At 44.9% G+C, this 15,170-nt stretch overlaps 2 protein-coding genes across 2 annotated transcripts; one reads left to right on the top strand and one right to left on the bottom strand.

Annotated features, from left to right (window-relative positions):
- Positions 1–610: 610 nt before the first annotated feature.
- On the bottom strand, positions 611–2,842 carry LOC127696025 (secretoglobin family 2B member 2-like). The gene is made up of 3 exons (XM_052198505.1): positions 2,776–2,842; positions 1,715–1,893; positions 611–712 (listed from the first exon to the last, which is right to left on the bottom strand). The coding sequence occupies exons 1-3, from the start codon at positions 2,840–2,842 to the stop codon at positions 611–613; spliced, it is 348 nt and encodes a 115-aa protein (XP_052054465.1).
- Positions 2,843–13,795: 10,953 nt separating this feature from the next.
- Positions 13,796–14,963, top strand: LOC127682761 (major allergen I polypeptide chain 1-like). Its single transcript, XM_052179378.1, has 3 exons — positions 13,796–13,856; positions 13,976–14,163; positions 14,934–14,963. Exons 1-3 carry the CDS (start codon positions 13,796–13,798, stop codon positions 14,961–14,963), a joined length of 279 nt encoding a protein of 92 aa, XP_052035338.1.
- The last annotated feature ends 207 nt before the right edge of the window (positions 14,964–15,170 follow it).

Genomic DNA, 15,170 nt, shown 5'->3' with positions numbered 1-15,170 from the left:
CTGAGAAGCACACCGATAAGATCCTTGAGTTACTCCCCTGTTATAACTGGACACAAGTATCCCACAGTCCTGTGATAAAGCCCAAAGGCAACACATATAGTATCTGTGCACCTCCTTTCTGTCCTGCCATCTGGTGAAGCCTAAGACTGCTTATATGCTATTTGCCCTCAGAAAACCCCAGTCTCCACAGTCTCACACAGCTGCAGTAAACTGAACATGGGTGAGCACACCTACAATCCCAGCACTTGGGAGGAAGAGTCACATGGATCTCTGTGAGTCCAAGGCCAGCCTGGACTGCATAGCAACATAAAAAGAAGGCTGCAATGGCTCTCCCAGGATCACCTGGATAATCAAGGGCTGTCACTCTGCTCAGAGTGACCACACAAGTCATTACTCTCACTGTCTCCCAGATCCTCTGAAGACCTCACAGGATTCCTATTCAGCACACAGACACTGGGCACAGAACAGAGCTGCAAGCATTTATTAGAATCAGCCAAAGAGACTGAAGGATGAGGGCACAGGTGTCAGGAATTCAACTTCAAGAAAGAGGACAGGTCAGCAAGATGGCACTCAGATCAGACATGGTGCAAACATGGGTTGCTTAAGACCATTAGTCTGTAACGGCCTTAAACTTGGGGAAATTTTCTACAATTTTCGAGACGATATCACTGCCATAGTATTGCAGGCATTCTGGGCTGGTGAGTATGGATGTCTGGAAAACAAAAAGGCAGACATGGACAGAGGTGACTACAGGCAAGGGGCAAGACCTTAGCAGGGCTCCCCAGGCACCAAGGATGAGACCACTCCTCATGTACAGGAAAGAAAATCCCCTGCAATGATTCAGGTCTCCAGCAACAGACTCTGCCTCAAAGTAACTGGAGCCCACCCACAGCCTTCAGGAGGAAACCTGAAAGCCACCATACCCAGGCAGGGAAGAAGGGGAGAAGGTTCTGGGAGGCATGATGGGTGCTAGGTCTAAATAGGGACAAGATAGCTAAGTATAAGTTTGGTGATTTCTCCAATACCTGAGCACATCTCTCCAGGCACATTGACTGTATGGCCATGTTAAAAATACATCTCCTGTGTGGGTTTGTTCGAATAAATTTATTTTTGGCTAGCACTGTGGTTTTGCAGGACCTGACACTCAACTAAAAGTACTTTGATGACAGGGCAAGAAATGCACTGTTCAAAATATTCATTTCTACAATCCAGTTATGCTTGAAAGATGAAGCAGCAGGAGACAGCTCTGGTGAGCAGCTGCAGGCACACCCTTGGGGTTGTGGTGGCATTTCAGTCATGCAGGAAGATTTTGGTTATAGCTCAGTTGATACCAGCAGAAGTGGGAATCATCTGAGGCATGGGAGTAGAGTTGAGGGAGGTTACAAAGAAGACACTGAACAGTAGACAAAAGTTTCAAGCACATTAGAGTAGAGCTGGGGTACCAAATCTGTGCAGAGGCTAGAGCAAGGACTCCCCTGTTCCTACTATAGGCGAGAACCCAAGGTTTACCCAGCATGTGCGAGTGAATTGCAGGATCATGCATGCAACAGGCTGGATGTGTACCTGGCATGCTGCTTTAATATGTGCTAGTATGCATAAGGGTTTGAGTTTTTAGTTGCTGGTTGCCTAACATGTATCAATGGTTGCATTGATCATTTATACAAAGCTTTCTATCATTTGATGCATGGTTGAGTGGAGGTGGGGAGAACATTACCATAAGTCTCATATCCTGAATTGTAGTTTTTAGTCCTGATTCCTCATAGCAGTCCTGGATTTTTTCAAAGGCTACCTTTTCTTCATCCGTAGGATGGAATGGAGAAAGTTCCACATGCAACAAATCCCTGTTTCCAGAGACAAGGCCGACATAGATACCAAAGAAGGGAATGCATGCTTCTGCTGCAAACACAGTAAAACATGGTTAAAAGATGACAAGTTGGGAAATGGAGTGACGGCTCATTGGTTAAGATCCAGAGGTCCTGTGAAACAGTATTCGGCAAAACCAGAACGGGGAAGTGGGAAGGGGTGGGTGGGAGGACAGGGGAAGAGAAGGGGGCTTATGGGACTTTCGGGGAGTGGGGGGGCTAGAAAAGGGAAATCATTTGAAATGTAAATAAATTATATCGAATAAAAAAAAAAAAGAAAAAAAAAAGATCCAGAGGTCCTGACTTCAATATCCAGCAATAACATTGTGTGTGTAATGGAATATGATCCCCTCTTCTGGTATGTCTAAGGACAGCTACAATGTACTCATATATGTAAAAATGAACAACTACATCATGAGAGAGAGAGGGGGTGAGAAAAGAGAGAGAGAGAGAGAGAGAGAGAGAGAGAGAGAGAGAGAGAGAGAGACAGACAGAGAGCTTAGGCTGACTGACTTAGAGGCTCATATTACCTTGCCTCATCTACAAATGTCTTAACTAACCTTGGCCACAGTCCCACCCTCCCAAATGCTGCAGCCTCCCAGATACAACACGGTTTCCTTGAGACACACACTTCTAATAGAAAAAGATACATGAGTGGACAGGCCTGCATACCTGAGCTTCACATAAGCCCCACACTTGCAACTGTGCATCTAAGGGCCCTCATCATGAGCATCACCACCAGCACCATTCTGCCTCCCCATCCCACCCACCCCAACTGTTGTAACCCAGAGCAAAAAGCGTCAAGGGTCTTTTACAGTTCCTTGCCTGTGGATTCCTAAAGACCCCTAAGTCTGTCTCAGGCCCCACATAGAGATCTACATGGGACTGAGATGGGGGTGAGTGAGGGTCCCACTCTCACTTGTCTGGAAGCCCAACTCTCCAATCACCAGCAAGGCCAGCAGCAGAAGTGCCCCCTTCATGGTGGAGAGTGCTAAATGCACTGCTCAGAGCAGATACTCTTCCTTATAAACCATTATAGCCCTGAGTTGAGCAAACCCCACCCCCAACCCTACATCCAGGAGCTCCAAATACCTTTGGGCAAGAACCTAGCACCTATGAATTCCCTTCCCACTTGCACAGAGGCAGGAGCATGGGGCCCCTCCCACTCTGAAGAACAAACAGCCTGAGAAGGCCTGATTTCATCAGTTTTTGGAGAGAAGTTGTTTGTACCTTTGCAAACAGGGTTAGAGCTGACCTTTGTTACCAGCTTGAGTGCTGAGCCAAATGCCCTGTGGTCCTGTTCTACTTGTCACCTGTGCTTCCTGGTCAAATCCTCACCTCTCCATGCTCCTATTGTCCAAGCTGCTGAGGCCTTTGAACTGGATCCCTGAGGACATGAAGTTACCATCTTACTCTTGGTGACTCTCAGCCAGGATAATCCCCAGCTCTTTGGCCATGTGGGTATCCTCTGGGGCTGATGATAGTTTTGTATCACCAATTTGGCTTCACTCCATGGTAGTTCAATCCTGTTGTCCTGCTCACCCTGTCCCCTCTCAGCTCTGTCAGGAACCATGTCTCTAAGAGGTTTGATCAGTAGAGTCCATGTGGTGAGAGCAGTGAGTGGTAGAGTGAGGGACTCACCCCTCTACATGAGCTCTTAGTTGTCCACAACCCCACGGGCTAGTGTGGACTGCCTGGCTGTAAACTACAGTGCTCCACAGGACACAGGCAGTGCTCTGTGTGTGTAGACTATCTCAAGTTCAGAACAACCTACTTACCCCAAGGAAGACATTTTCAGCACAAATGAGGTGTCAGATGTGTGTTGTAGGACACGCTTCTCTAGACAGGAAGCTCTTCAGTCCAAGCTCACCCTGCTTGCAGTGTGATGGTTCATCTTGATGATCATCCTGACTGGGTTGAGAGTTGCCATGGAAACACAGCTCTGTGTGGGAGTTTTAAATATTGGTCAATTGATGACCATAGACTGACTTTCATGTGTCAGCATGGACTATGGTCATAGAAGGGGTGGACAGAGGAAAACAAGCTGGGCACAACCATTTGTGCCTCTCTGCTTCCTGATTGTAGATATGGTCAACCACCTCAAGTTCCTCACTGTGCCTAGCTCACCGTGATGGACTGTGTCTCTTCAAACTGTGAACTGAAAGGTACTTCTCCCCTGGCATTTTGTCTACTAGTTCCCTACAACAGTGCTGAAGTATTTTTTTAGCAAGTGCAAAGCCCTTTAATTATCTATCCCACAGCACCCCACACATAAACAGGGGCAGCCAAAGAGATGAATAAGTGTGCAAATTTTTTATTATGCAAGCATAAAGGCCTGGGTTCAGATCCCCAGCACCTGTGAGAGTGGCGGTGTGTGTGCCTAATCCCATATGAGCTTCAGATTCAATAAGAGACCTTGTCTCAAAAAAATAAGGTGGAAGGCTGTTGAGGGAGCTCAGTGATTAAAGGTGTTGAGATTAAAAGTGAAGACCTGAAAGAGAACTTCAGACCAATTTCCCTTATGAACATCGATGCAAAAATACTCAATAAAATTCTTGCCAACCGAATCCAAGAACACATCAAAACGATCATCCACCATGATCAAGTAGGCTTTATCCCGGGAATGCAGGGTTGGTTCAATATACGGAAATCCATCAATACAATCCACTACATAAACAAACTCAAAGAACAAAACCACATGGTCATTTCATTGGATGCTGAAAAAGCATTTGACAAAATTCAGCATCCCTTCATGCTTAAAGTCTTGGAGAGAACAGGAATTCAAGGCCCATACCTAAACATAGTAAAAGCAATATACAGCAAACCGGTAGCCAGCATCAAACTAAATGGAGAGAAACTTGAAGCAATCCCACTGAAATCAGGGACCAGACAAGGCTGCCCCCTTTCTCCTTATCTTTTCAATATTGTACTTGAGGTACTAGCTCGGGCAATTCGACAACATAAGGAGGTCAAAGGGATACAAATTGGAAAGGAAGAAGTCAAACTATCATTATTTGCAGACGACATGATCGTCTACCTAAGTGACCCAAAGAACTCCACTAGAGAGCTCCTACAGCTGATAAACAACTTCAGCAAAGTGGCAGGTTATAAAGTCAACTCAAGCAAATCAGTGGCCTTCCTATACTCAAAGGATAAGCAGGCTGAGAAAGAAATTAGGGAAATGACCCCCTTCACAATAGCCACAAACAGTATAAAGTATCTTGGGGTAACTCTTACCAAACATGTGAAAGATCTGTATGACAAGAACTTCAAGACTCTGAAGAAGGAAATGGAAGAAGACCTCAAAAAATGGGAAAACCTCCCATGCTCATGGATCGGTAGAATCAATATAGTTAAAATGGCCATTTTGCCTAAAGCACTATACAGATTCAATGCAATACCCATCAGAATCCCAACTCAATTCTTCACAGAGTTAGAAAGAGCAATTATCAAATTCATCTGGAACAACAAAAAACCCAGGATAGCTAAAACTATTCTCAGCAACAAAAGGAAATCTGGGGGAATCAGTATCCCTGACCTCAAGCAATACTACAGAGCAATAGTGTTAAAAACTGCATGGTATTGGTACAGTGACAGGCAGGAGGATCAATGGAACAGGATTGAAGATCCAGAAATGAACCCACACACCTATGGCCACTTGATCCTCGACAAAGAGGCTGAAAACATCCAATGGAAAAAAGATAGCCTTTTCAACAAATGGTGCTGGTTCAACTGGAGGTCAGCATGCAGAAGAATGCGAATTGATCCATCCTTGTCTCCTTGTACTAAGCTCAAATCCAAATGGATCAAGGACCTCCACATAAAGCCAGACACTCTGAAGCTAATAGAAAAAAAACTGGGGAAGACCCTTGAGGACATCAGTACAGGGAGAAAGTTTCTGAACAGAACACCAATAGCGTATGCTCTAAGAGCAAGAATTGACAAATGGGACCTCATAAAATTACAAAGTTTCTGTAAGGCAAAGGACACCATCAAGAGGACAAATCGGCAACCAACAAATTGGGAAAAGATCTTCACCAATCCTACATCAGATAGAGGGCTAATATCCAATATATATAAAGAACTCAAGAAGTTAGACTCCAGAAAACCAAACAACCCTATTAAAAAATGGGGTACAGAGTTAAACAAAGAATTCTCACCTGAAGAACTTCGGATGGCGGAGAAGCATCTTAAAAATGCTCAACTTCATTAGTCATTAGGGAAATGCAAATCAAAACAACCCTAAGATTTCATCTTACACCAGTCAGAATGGCTAAGATTAAAAATTCAGGAGACAGCAGGTGTTGGAGAGGGTGTGGAGAAAGAGGAACACTCCTCCACTGCTGGTGGGGTTGCAAATTGGTACAACCACTCTGGAAATCAGTCTGGCGGTTCCTGCGAAAACTGGGCACCTTACTTCCAGAAGATCCTGCTATACCACTCCTGGGCATATACCCAGAAGACTCCCCACCATGTAATAAGGATACATGTTCTACTATGTTCATAGCAGCCCTATTTGTAATTGCCAGATGCTGGAAAGAACCCAGGTATCCCTCAACAGAAGAGTGGATGCAAAAAATGTGGTATATCTACACAATGGAGTACTATTCAGCCATTAGAAACAATGAATTCATGAAATTCTTAGGCAAATGGATGGAGCTAGAGAATATCATACTAAGTGAGGTAACCCAGACTCAAAAGGTGAATCATGGTATGCACTCACTAATAAGTGGATATTAACCTAGAAAACTGGAATACCCAAAACATAATCCACACATCAAATGAGGTACAAGAAGAAAGGAGGAGTGTCCCTGGTTCTGGAAAGACTCAGTGAAACAGTATTCAGCAAAACCAGAACAGGGAAGTGGGAAGGGGTGGGTGGGAGGACAGGGGAAGAGAAGGGGGCTTGCGGGACTTTCGGGGAGTGGGGGGGCTAGAAGAGGGGAAATCATTTGAAATGTAAATAAATTATATCGAATAAAAAAAAAAGGTGAAGACCTGAGTTCAAATCCCAGAACACACCTGGTAGAAGGGATTAACTCCTTGAAATTGTCATCTGACCTTCATGTGCATACATACATACCTTAGCATCTCTGCCCATACACAGACACACACATACACACACACACACACACACACACACACACACACACACACACGCACACACAAGCACACAAACACATGAACACACACCTACAAATGTCTGTGGAAACTGGAATGAGGGAGCTCCAACAAGGTCTTTTTTTTGTTCTTTTTTTTAATTTATTGATATATTTATTTATATTTCAAATGATTTCCCCTTTTCTGGACGCCCACTCTCCGAAAGTCCCATCAGTCCCCTTCCCTCCCCCTGTTTTCCCACCCAACCCTTCCCACTTCCCTGTTCTGATTTTGTTCTATACTGCTTCACTGAGTCTTTCCAGAACAAGGGGCCACTCCTCCGTTCTTCTTGTACCTCATTTGATGTGTGGATTATGTTTTGGGTATTCCAATTTTCTAGGTTAATATCCACTTATTAGTGAGTGAATACCATGATTCATCTTGTGAGTCTGGGTTACCTCAATTAGTATGATGTTCTCCAGCTCCATCCATTTGCCTAAGAATTTCATGAATTCATTGTTTCTAATAGCTGAATAGTACTCCATTGTGTATATATACCACATTTTTTGCATCCACTCTTCTGTTGAGGGATACCTGGGTTCTTTCCAACTTCTGGCAATTATAAATAGGGCTGCTATGAACATAGTAGAACATGTATCCTTATTACATTCTGGGGAATCTTTTGGGTATATGCCCAGGAGTGGTATAGCAGGATCTTCTGGAAGTGAGGTGCCCAGTTTTCGGAGGAACCGCCAGACTGATTTCCAGAGTGGTTGTACCAATTTGCAACCCCACCAGCAGTGGAGGAGTGTTCCTCTTTCTCCACATCCTTGCCAACACCTGCTGTCTCCTGAATTTTTAATCTTAGCCATTCTGACTGGTGTAAGGTGAAATCTCAGGGTTGTTTTGATTTGCATTTCCCTAATGACTAATGAAGTTGAGCATTTTTTAAGATGTTTCTCCGCCATCTAAAATTCTTCAGGTGAGAATTCTTTGTTTAACTCTGTACCCCATTTTTTAATAGGGTTGTTTGGTTTTCTGGAGTCTAACTTCTTGAGTTCTTTATATATATTGGATATTAGCTCTCTATCTGATGTAGGATTGGTGAAGATCTTTTCCCAATTTGTTGGTTGCCGATTTATCCTTTTGATGGTATCCTTTGCCTTACAGAAACTTTGTAATTTTATGAGGTCCCATTTGTCAATTCTTGATCTTAGAGCATATGCTATTGGTGTTCTGTTCAGAAACTTTCTCCCTGTACCGATGTCCTGGAGGGTCTTCCCCAGTTTCTTTTCTATTAGCTTCAGAGTATCTGGCTTTATGTGGAGGTCCTTGATCCATTTGGATTTGAGCTTAGTACAAGGAGACAGGGATGGATCAATTCGCATTCTTCTGCATGCTGACCTCCAGTTGAACCAGCACCATTTGTTGAAAAGACTATCTTTTTTCCATTGGATGTTTTCAGTCCCTTTGTCGAGGATCAAGTGGCCATAGGTGTGTGGGTTCATTTCTGGATCTTCAATCCTGTTCCATTGATCTGCCTGCCTGTCACTGTAGCAATACCATGCAGTTTTTAGCACTATTGCTCTGTAGTATTGCTTGAGGTCAGGGATACTGTTCCCCCAGAATTTCTTTTGTTGCTGAGAATAGTTTTAGCTACCCTGGGTTTTTTGTTATTCCAGATGAATTTGATAATTGCTCTTTCTAACTCTGTGAAGAATTGAGTTGGGATTTTGATGGGTATTGCATTGAATCTGTATATTGCTTTTGGCAAAATGGCCATTTTAACTATATTGATCCTGCCAATCCATGAGCAGGGGAGGTTTTCCCGTTTTTTGTGGTCTTCTTCCATTTCCTTCTTCAGGGTCTTGAAGTTCTTGTCATACAGATCTTTCACATGTTTGGTAAGAGTCACCCCAAGATACTTTATACTGTTTCCAACAAGGTCTTAGTGGATGCATATCAAACAGTTTGTACAAAAAACTAAATAACATTATATTGGATTGTACTGTAATAGTGAAATCACCTATAAACCCATTCTGGTGTGAAATGTGGCATGGCAGATAAATGAACATGGATGAAAGTCAGTGTTTTTGCATCTTACAGAAGAAGTCCAGAGGATCTGTAGATGTTCCCCATGGCAGTTTACCTCCCTTCAGTCCTCCAGTGTGAACTACATGTTCTCATGTAAACAGCTGACTGTGATTGGGGAATGACTCAGTCAGTGAAGCATTGCTGGGTGCACACACTTGAATCCATGAGTTTCAGCCCTTAGAAACTATGAGGACAGCCAGGCACAAAGTGCATCCTGCTAACTCCAGCACCAGAGAGCCCACCCAGGACTCACTGGTCCGCCCATCTAGCCAAATTAGCAAGCTCCTGTAAGAGGCCCTGTCTCAAAAATATAAGGTGGTCTCGGCTATAAAAGGACACAGATTCACTTACCAGCACCCACAGGTCAATTAACAACCATCTGTAATTCCAGTTCCAGAGGATCCAGTGCTCTCCTGTGACCTCCACAGGCACTGCAAACGTGACTGCATAAACACTCATGCAGGCATAGTACCCACACACACAAAATAAAACTAAATAAAATGCCAAATAAGCATGTACTTATGCATATATTTATGTACATATACACACACATGTAATGTATATACACATACATCTATATGGTGGAGAACAAGTGAAGGCAACTCACTATCTTTCTCTGGCCACTTTGTGCATACACATATGTGTGTTCTGTGTCTTAGTTAAGAGTACTATTGCTGTGATAAGACACCATGACCAAAAGCAGAGTAGTGTGGGATCAACCGGCAGTAGACACTTGCTTAGCCACACTGTGCCCTTGTCTTCATTCCCAATCTTGTACAGCAGGGAAAAGCCCCCAGTGGGCACATTCTACAGGCCTCCACAGCCCTCATGACCTGCAAGGTCATAGAAACAGAGACCAGTGGACTCAGCAGAGGGCTCAAAAATAGATCTCAGTACTTGGCACCTAATTGTTCAGTTACCAGATATAAATCCTGTTTGGCTCAGCTAACCAGTAAAAGTCAAAGGCTTAGGTCTTTCTAAGTCTTAAGCAAACTTCACTGTGTCATCAGGCGATGTACAGAAAGTGACAGCCAAGTGCCTTTTACAACAAACTGACTTATCAAAACACGTATAATCTTTACTTTTAAAATTAAATACCAGCCAAATTACATAAACACTGGCACTTATATAATAAATGCATGGGGGAGGGATTAAGCCAAGCCTGAGTTATATGGGAAGATGGTGTTGCACATTTAAAAAAGGGTCTTGTTTATAGACTTGAGAAATGAGATAGCCCTTCGACTAGTCTATCTAGCATTTGTGAAGACCTCTTATGTGTGTTGACCCTGGGAGAGAGGAAGACCTTGCTCTTCTGAGCCTTCAGACATCTGAAGAACACCAAAAGTAAGCTAATACAAGGTGAGCCAGGGAAGAGGAATCAGGGTTCAGAGACTTCAATGTGGTGGAAGTCAGGTGTGTTCATATACTCAAGGGACCCATATGCACTGCAGGTTCTAATCTGTGTTATGTTGCTATGACAAAAGACACAAGACTAGGTAACAAGAAGTTAATTTGCTTCATGGTCTGGATTCTTGAAAGTCCAAGATAGAGGAAACTCAGATAGCCAGGACCTTGTGTTGTCTGTACACAGGGTGCACAGCAGAAGGGCAACAGGGGATTGTGGAATACAGAGGGCAGAGGCTCCACCCTGCTTCTCAAGCACCCAACATACTGTGCTCAGCCCTGCCACAATGGGGACCAAGGCTCAACACAGGTGTTTTGTGTGTGCCCTACACATGTTGAAACCATACCTGGCTCTCCCTCAGATATGCTGGGTTTTGATGCAGTCTGGGATTTAGGTGACTAATTTCCCAGGCAGGTAAAGGGAAAGCATTTCAGGCAATGAAGGCAAAACATATGAAGGCCCTGGTCCTTGCTAGAGTCATACTTATGGAGAAATGTTGTCCTAACTAGTATAGAGACTCTGCAAATGACAAACATGGTAAATTCCAGGTTCATGTGTACACAGAGCAGTCAGATGACTGAAAAGTACAAAGAAATGAGGTGAAGACATGGTGCTTCCCACCTATGATCCACACTTGTGGGAAGCTGAGGCAGGTGTGTCCCAGTTAACAGTCTGGGATCCCCTTAAGCACAAAGATAGAAATTGTGATAAGGTAGGGGGATTCCCTCTGGGGCCGGCTTCTGCCTCTTCTTTGTCCTCCATGTTTGGCAAGAGTGAGTAGAAGCTGGCTGTAAATGAAGTGCATATTTTAGCTAGCCTCTATAAAGGACACAAAGACTTGGTATATTATTTGAAGAACTGTAAGCCTACATTGGGCAGGTTCTGTACTATTTTAACTTACATCCAATTCATAGGCTCCATGTTAATTGCTCTTTCAGTGTTGCTCCCTGTTATTCCTGCTCCATCAGCCTGTCCTCGTGGCCTGCTGCTTCTGGTCATGTGCTCTGGAGCCATCAGGCCTCATGGCATCCTTCCTCTCTCTCTGTCCTCTTTCTCCCCCTCTCTCCTCTTCTCTTGTCTTCTAATGCCTACCTATGACCCCCGACCTAGTGAAAAAACAAAACCCAGAATGCCCCTCTTCTCTCCAGGAAGAAACATATTTTTAACCAGTCAGAGATTATGATGAACAGAGTTTATAAAGCAGCATTTGGTGTATATGAGAATTTGCTTACCAGATTACCAAAGAATTAGAGGGTGGGGACATACTGATTATAGGGTCCATGCTTAGCATTTGAATGCACAAGAAGCAGGAGATCAACCCCAACAGCTGGAGGTTGTAGATGCAGCAGTGTTACCCTAGGGTGAGCAGTCCTACACTAGCATGGAACCCTGAGGCCTACCTATGCTGCAGATCCTCCACAGCATGGACAGGAAGCCGAGCCTCCCTGTCACTCTGCAGTGAGATGGCTCTAGACCCTGGTGGAGTCTCCAAAGACTGTACAGCTCCCCAGACCTCTTCTCACAAACAGGGCCTAAAGATTCTGTCCTCTGGATCCCATTTATCTTTCCTCAGAGTCTGTCTCTGCCCTCTCTTCTTTATAATGACCCTTCTGTCTCCTGCCCTGCATGCCTGTCAAATGCTTCAGCTACCACAGGGCAACAAATGCTTGGCCTATTTCACAGCTCAGCTCACTTATTTTTCACATCACTGTCTGTTCAGCCCATAGTTCCTAAAGAAGGACAAAGGGACTACCAAGAAAAGCTTTTCATGAGGCCTAAAATGGCAATGCCAGAAGAGACAGCTGCGATGTGTCTCCTGGCTGAGTAATGGACCTAAGCCATCTGCTTCCACATGTGGGAGCCTACCATAGCCTTGGCTCTTAGCACCCTTCATAATAGTTCCTCTACTATGCCCATACAGTGGGGGATGCTTCCCTTCTGAGCAAGGCAGAGATAGTTAAAGGGTCATCTTTAATTCTGTAGAAGCACAACATAGCTAGAAACACTGGCACAGATGGACTGACGCTGAGCCAGGGTAACCAGCTGAGGTTGGATTCTAGTTTTAGCAGGGTACTGTTGAATAATCAAAATGGCTGTCATGCTAGGTTTTTGACCAGGAGACAGAGTAGCTAGAGCAGCAATGCAAAGTCTTGCAGTGGCCAATTAGAGGGCCAGGTCACTCCAAACTGAAATAACTTTAGCTATGAGACAATGAACACCAGGCACTTACAGTGTGAACTTTATGAACACACTAATGATGATTAGTAACAGGGTCTTCCTGTGTAATTTTGTCAGGTGAGGAACTCGCTGTGTAGACCAGGATGGCCTCTAAATCACAGAGATAGACCTCTCTCTGCCACGTAAGAGTTGGGATCAAAGGTGTGAATCACCATAGCTGGCCATTGCTAAGAGAGTTTGACAGTTCTTAACCACCATCCCCAAGGAAAGCTGAATCCAACACACACACACACACACACACACACACACACACACACACACACACACCACACACACACACACACACACACACACACACACACACACACACCTTTCTCAGGAGGATTATGAGCTCAAGACCAAGCTGGGCAAGATCCTCTTTCAAAAACAAAAAGCAGAAAACAAAAACCCCACAAAAACAGAAAACCTCAACCACAGGTTTAAGAAGTCAAATTTAGGCAGATGTGGCAGTAGTTGCCTTTAATTCTGGCATTCACATGAGAGAGAGGCACAAAGACCTCTGTGAATTCAAGGTTAAGCTGGTCTACATATTTCCAGGACAGCCTTGGCTGTGTAGAGAGAATCTATCTTAAAAAACCAACCAACAACAAAAAGGTCGAATTGAAGGAAGCCTACAACAGTGGGAGAAGCTTGGGTTGAAGAGACTGGTTCAAGAGAAGCCTCAAAGCAAATGGAAGACAGGGGCAGTACAAAGAGAGGGCAGGTATAAGATGGTCAGTGTTCTGAAGTCTGCCTTGTTTAGAAACTGACTGTGAGTAAGGCTCTTAACTAAACATTGAAGTCCTCAATATGACAAAGGAACCCAGGCCTCACTCTGGTGGTCTGAGTGAGGTGACATTGGACTTTCTCCCTTGTCATCTTTTCCTTTGGCTGCCAAATGACAAATGACCTTAAGAAGAAGGGGAATAAGCTGAACCAGGTTATTGACCAGGATCTTGCCAAAATACATATCTCCCAATTATACAAACACACATCCTCGGGACGACCCAAGATGTGTCCTGGGAGGAGCCTGGAGGGGGTCAAACCTGGGCACTAAGCAGACCAGGGCAGGTATTAAAGGATGCCAAGCTGGGAGGGAGCACCTACCATCATTACCATGAAGCTCGCTGGTGCTTTGGTGCTCCTCGGGGCTGCCCTACTCCTGACTTCAGAGGGAGGTGGGTATTGCTATGTGGGGGGCAGGGATACCGGCTCTCCAGGCTCTCACACCCTCTATTCCCTGGGCAATGCTGATGCCTGTCTTTCAAGGGAGGGTCATCTTGTCTTTGTGTTCCAGATTGTGGCATTTGCCCAGCTATAAAAGCGGATGTTCATCTATTTCTTTACGGGACCCCAGAAGAGTATACTGACTATGTGAAAACATACAATGATGACCCTCTCGTAGTGGAAAATACTAAAAAACTCAAGATATGTATCGATAGGAAGTTGACTGAGGAAGACAAGGCAAATGCAACCACCTTCATTGTGAGTCTCTCTGTCTGACTTGGGGCATGCCTTGTGGTCCTCCCCACCTCTGAAGCTTCTCTATGGATACAGAAATGTAACACACCTGATTGAGGAAGGGAGGAGGATGGGGCAGGAAGGGACTCTCAGGCTGCCTGAATGGGGCCGGGCTGCTCAGCTCAGAAAAGCCACACTAGATCCCTGCTCAAGTGTGGCCTCCATCAGTCTTCCTGACACAACCTCCCAAGTCTAGCTGCACAAGCTTGGGGCCTGTCACCCTTCCCCAGCCTGGGTCTTTTATCCTAACCCTTCAAACCTACCATCCCAGCCCCAAAACAGTCCTCTGTTTTCCTGTTCTCTGTACCTCCAAGGCCACTGTGTGGATGCCAGGCCTGGGGCATTCGAGGATAGAATTAAAGTGAACCCATCTTGTCCTTAGAACTGGTTGAACAAGTCACTGCCTAAGCTGCAGAACTCAGAAGGTCATCATCATCATGTGACAGGAGTCAGTTCCCTGTGGGACCCCAGCTTCCCACAGGCCCACATGGATCCCTGTCAGCTCCTCCCCTACCTGTCCCACAGGTGCCTATGGTATCACACAAGGTGGCTTCACCCATCTGACTGGATTGAAGGCACTTTACAGAGCTAGTCTCAACTGGTTGGGGACAAGTCTCCCCTGTCCTGGTCAGACACGAGAGCAATTGTAGACTGACTGCAGGTTCTTCCAGGAGGTGTCCACGTGCATGAGGTTTCCTTTACTTCTGAGACCTCAGTTGGCTTTCTCTTTGCAGGAAAAAGTAGATGTGAGCCCAATATGTTGATGGGTCCATCGCTGTTCTCCTGGAGGCCACTTGCCTGTTCGCCTGAATAGATACAGCAAGCCCTACCCCTTCTCCCCCAGGTGTCTAAAAACAGGAATCCAACAATAAAATCCTTGCAATTCACAGGGGAGCCTGGATTTTTGGATCCCAGTTTGGGTCTGATTGGGTTGAAGGATATTGCAGGGACAAGCAGTGGGACTTTGAATT

This window comes from Apodemus sylvaticus, chromosome 1 (assembly GCF_947179515.1).
Source record: "Apodemus sylvaticus chromosome 1, mApoSyl1.1, whole genome shotgun sequence".
NCBI classification, from domain to species: Eukaryota; Metazoa; Chordata; class Mammalia; order Rodentia; family Muridae; genus Apodemus; species Apodemus sylvaticus.
This window is presented reverse-complemented; position numbering and strand designations above follow the sequence as displayed.